General features: G+C 41.4%; 1 protein-coding gene across 1 annotated transcript; it reads right to left on the reverse strand.

Annotated features, from left to right (window-relative positions):
• Positions 1-444: 444 nt before the first annotated feature.
• LOC125075483 lies at positions 445-1,885 on the reverse strand. The gene is made up of 2 exons (XM_047687197.1): positions 895-1,885; positions 445-461 (listed from the first exon to the last, which is right to left on the reverse strand). Exons 1-2 carry the CDS (start codon positions 1,883-1,885, stop codon positions 445-447), a joined length of 1,008 nt encoding a protein of 335 aa, XP_047543153.1.
• Positions 1,886-2,707: the final 822 nt, after the last annotated feature.

The raw sequence follows: 2,707 nt of genomic DNA on the forward strand, positions 1-2,707 counted from the left end.
GGCGACCCTACCGTTGGACTTTCGTTATAGCAGAAGTAAATCAACCAATTTTAGGCGCAGACGTTTTAAGCCACTATAAATTAGTAGTAGACGTATTCAGGAAGAAACTAATAGACGAAATTACGAATTTATCTGTGTTAGCGTCAGTGAGATTAGATGGTCAAGGATCGATAACAACTATAAACTCTAACCATCCGTATAGTGACTTATTAGCATTATATCCCGATATTACTAAGCCAATGTGTTTCAAAGATACTCCACGCCACTCTGTAGTCCATTACATAGAAACAAACGGGCCGCCTGTGTTCGCGCGCCCGCGTCCTTTACCACCGGATAAATTTGAAAAGGTAAAGGCTGAATTCCAAAGGATGCAAGACTTGGTCTACACCAAGCAAGAGTAACTAGTCTTCTCCACTTCATGTAGTAGTCAAGAAAAATGGAGAATTACGACCGTGCGGAGACTATCGGCGTTTAAACTTTATTACTAAGCCGGACAGATATCCGATTCCTCATATACAGCATTGTGCATACTTATTAGCTAATAAAAACATATATCGAAACGAATTCGGGACCGAAATACCCTTCGGCCATGCATCCCATCGCGCTGCGAGGCCACTTGGGATTGGGTGGTTTTTTATCTTAGAGGTGTCCTTCCTCTGGGGCCGGGCGGTTAAGCCAAGCCCACCGACGGCGGCACTGAATCATGCCTCCGTCCGCTGTTCGGCCAACCCGACTCAGCGGACCCGCAGAAAAGGTTTGCTCCCCCGTAAATGAGGAGACAAACGAATAAATGAATCCCGCTTAGATGCGCCTGCAACCAAGCGGGTGTGGTCGCGTCTCGACCCCTCTACAATAGTAGGAAAGAAATAAGTAAAAAAAAAATATACAACACACAAAACTTGTACAAAGACTGTCCAAAGGGTGACGTTAACAAAGCCACTTCATTATAAGGGCCGACCGGCTCGTGTAAGCCTGTAGACCATTCCTTCTCAGGGTTGAAAAACACCACAAACACCCAATAAATTACATAGTGAACGGCAAGTTGTAATATCAATACATAATCGATCTTCGTTAGCTTGTCTTTATTCTTCTCACGGTCACTAAGAAGGCCTAACACGACGATGACGAAATAAATAGAGAATAATAGAGAGAAAGTAACTTCAGAGTGTATTTTGTACACGTCATGAAGTGAATGATAAATAGGAATAAACAATAGAACACCACCAGGCATGCCCAATAGTGTCGCTATCAACAAAGACTTCCATTCGACTCCTTTTGTAGCGGATGACCATTGCGCCACTCGAGGCGCCAGCCACCTTCTACTCGAGTCGAAGAAGAAGTAGAAACTAGATGCAAATGTGCAATGGAAATAATAGGAATTCCAAGGCACCCAATAGTGACGATCGAAGATATTCGGGTCCGTGTCGTGCCATGTCCAATGTACGAATTTAACAGCTACTATATCATATGGAATATCAATTAACACTGTTATCAAGCCCACGGCAAACGGTTGCGCATACCTTGGTAAATTCAGTTTATGCACTGCATATGCGGCATGATAAATGAATGCTGGATATAACAGAATGATGTGTAAGGGCAGACGAGCACCGAGGAACACGATAGGCGCCTGCGAATGCCAGAAGTTGTCATATTGGGGAAGAACAAAATACCAGAAATTGTCCGCATAAATTCCATGCAGTACGGTCCCGAGCCAAAAATAAGGCCACCGCCCACCCTTGCTGAATGCGTGTATCAAAGTTATAACACCCGCGAGGGTGTAGACCGCCTGTGAGATCAAAAAAGTCGGTTGAGCTGCCCATAATTGTTTAACGTCGTTTGTAGTTACCAACCATTGCAGCAATGTAGGATCAGGACTGGCCGCCATTGTTACATGTATCGATATGGTTAGGTTAGGTTAGGTTAGGTTGGAAGTACATTTTTCAAAATTTTTTCTCCATTTCTTGTTGTAAAAATCTGAAAAAAATACATCATTCAGTTCTCACTATTAAAATTATTATTCCACCTTTTACTTACCTATATCTCCCGTTTTTGTCTGTTTTTAAGCTATTTTTAAGTTTTTCGTTTATATCTTTTTTATTATTGTTTCGATCTTTTTTCCGTGTTCGGCGCGATTGTGGGGCCCTCTGCTCTGCATCCGTTGACATTTCAATCTCCCGGATCGGCCTATCCGTTCGAGAGTTATCGGTCGAAAACCGAAAAATTTTTCACCTTTTTTCATTATATTTTTCTGTTTTTTATTTTTAATTCGTTCATTTGTAATCTTATCTTGTTTTGCTCTTTGGCGCATTTGTAGGGCCCTCTGCCCTGCATCCATCGAGACATCTCACTCCCGGATCGGCGTCTCCGTTCCGGAGCTATTAATTTTTATAAACAGAATCTGTATCGATTATTCGCTATAAGAATCGGATCGCTCTTGAAAGTCTTCTTAAGCGATCCGAAACTCTAAATATTCGAAGTACATTTTTCAAAATTTTTTCTCCATTTCTTGTCGTAAAAATCTGAAAAAAATACCTCATTCAGTTCTCACTATTAAAATTATTATTCCACCTTTTACTTACCTATATCTCCCGTTTTTGTCTGTTTTTAAGCTATTTTTAAGTTTTTCGTTTATATCTTTTTTTATTATTGTTTCGATCTTTTTTCCGTGTTCGGCGCGATTGTGGGGCCCTCTGCTCTGCATCCGTTG

Source organism: Vanessa atalanta, chromosome W (genome assembly GCF_905147765.1).
Source record: "Vanessa atalanta chromosome W, ilVanAtal1.2, whole genome shotgun sequence".
Lineage (NCBI taxonomy): Eukaryota > Metazoa > Arthropoda > Insecta > Lepidoptera > Nymphalidae > Vanessa > Vanessa atalanta.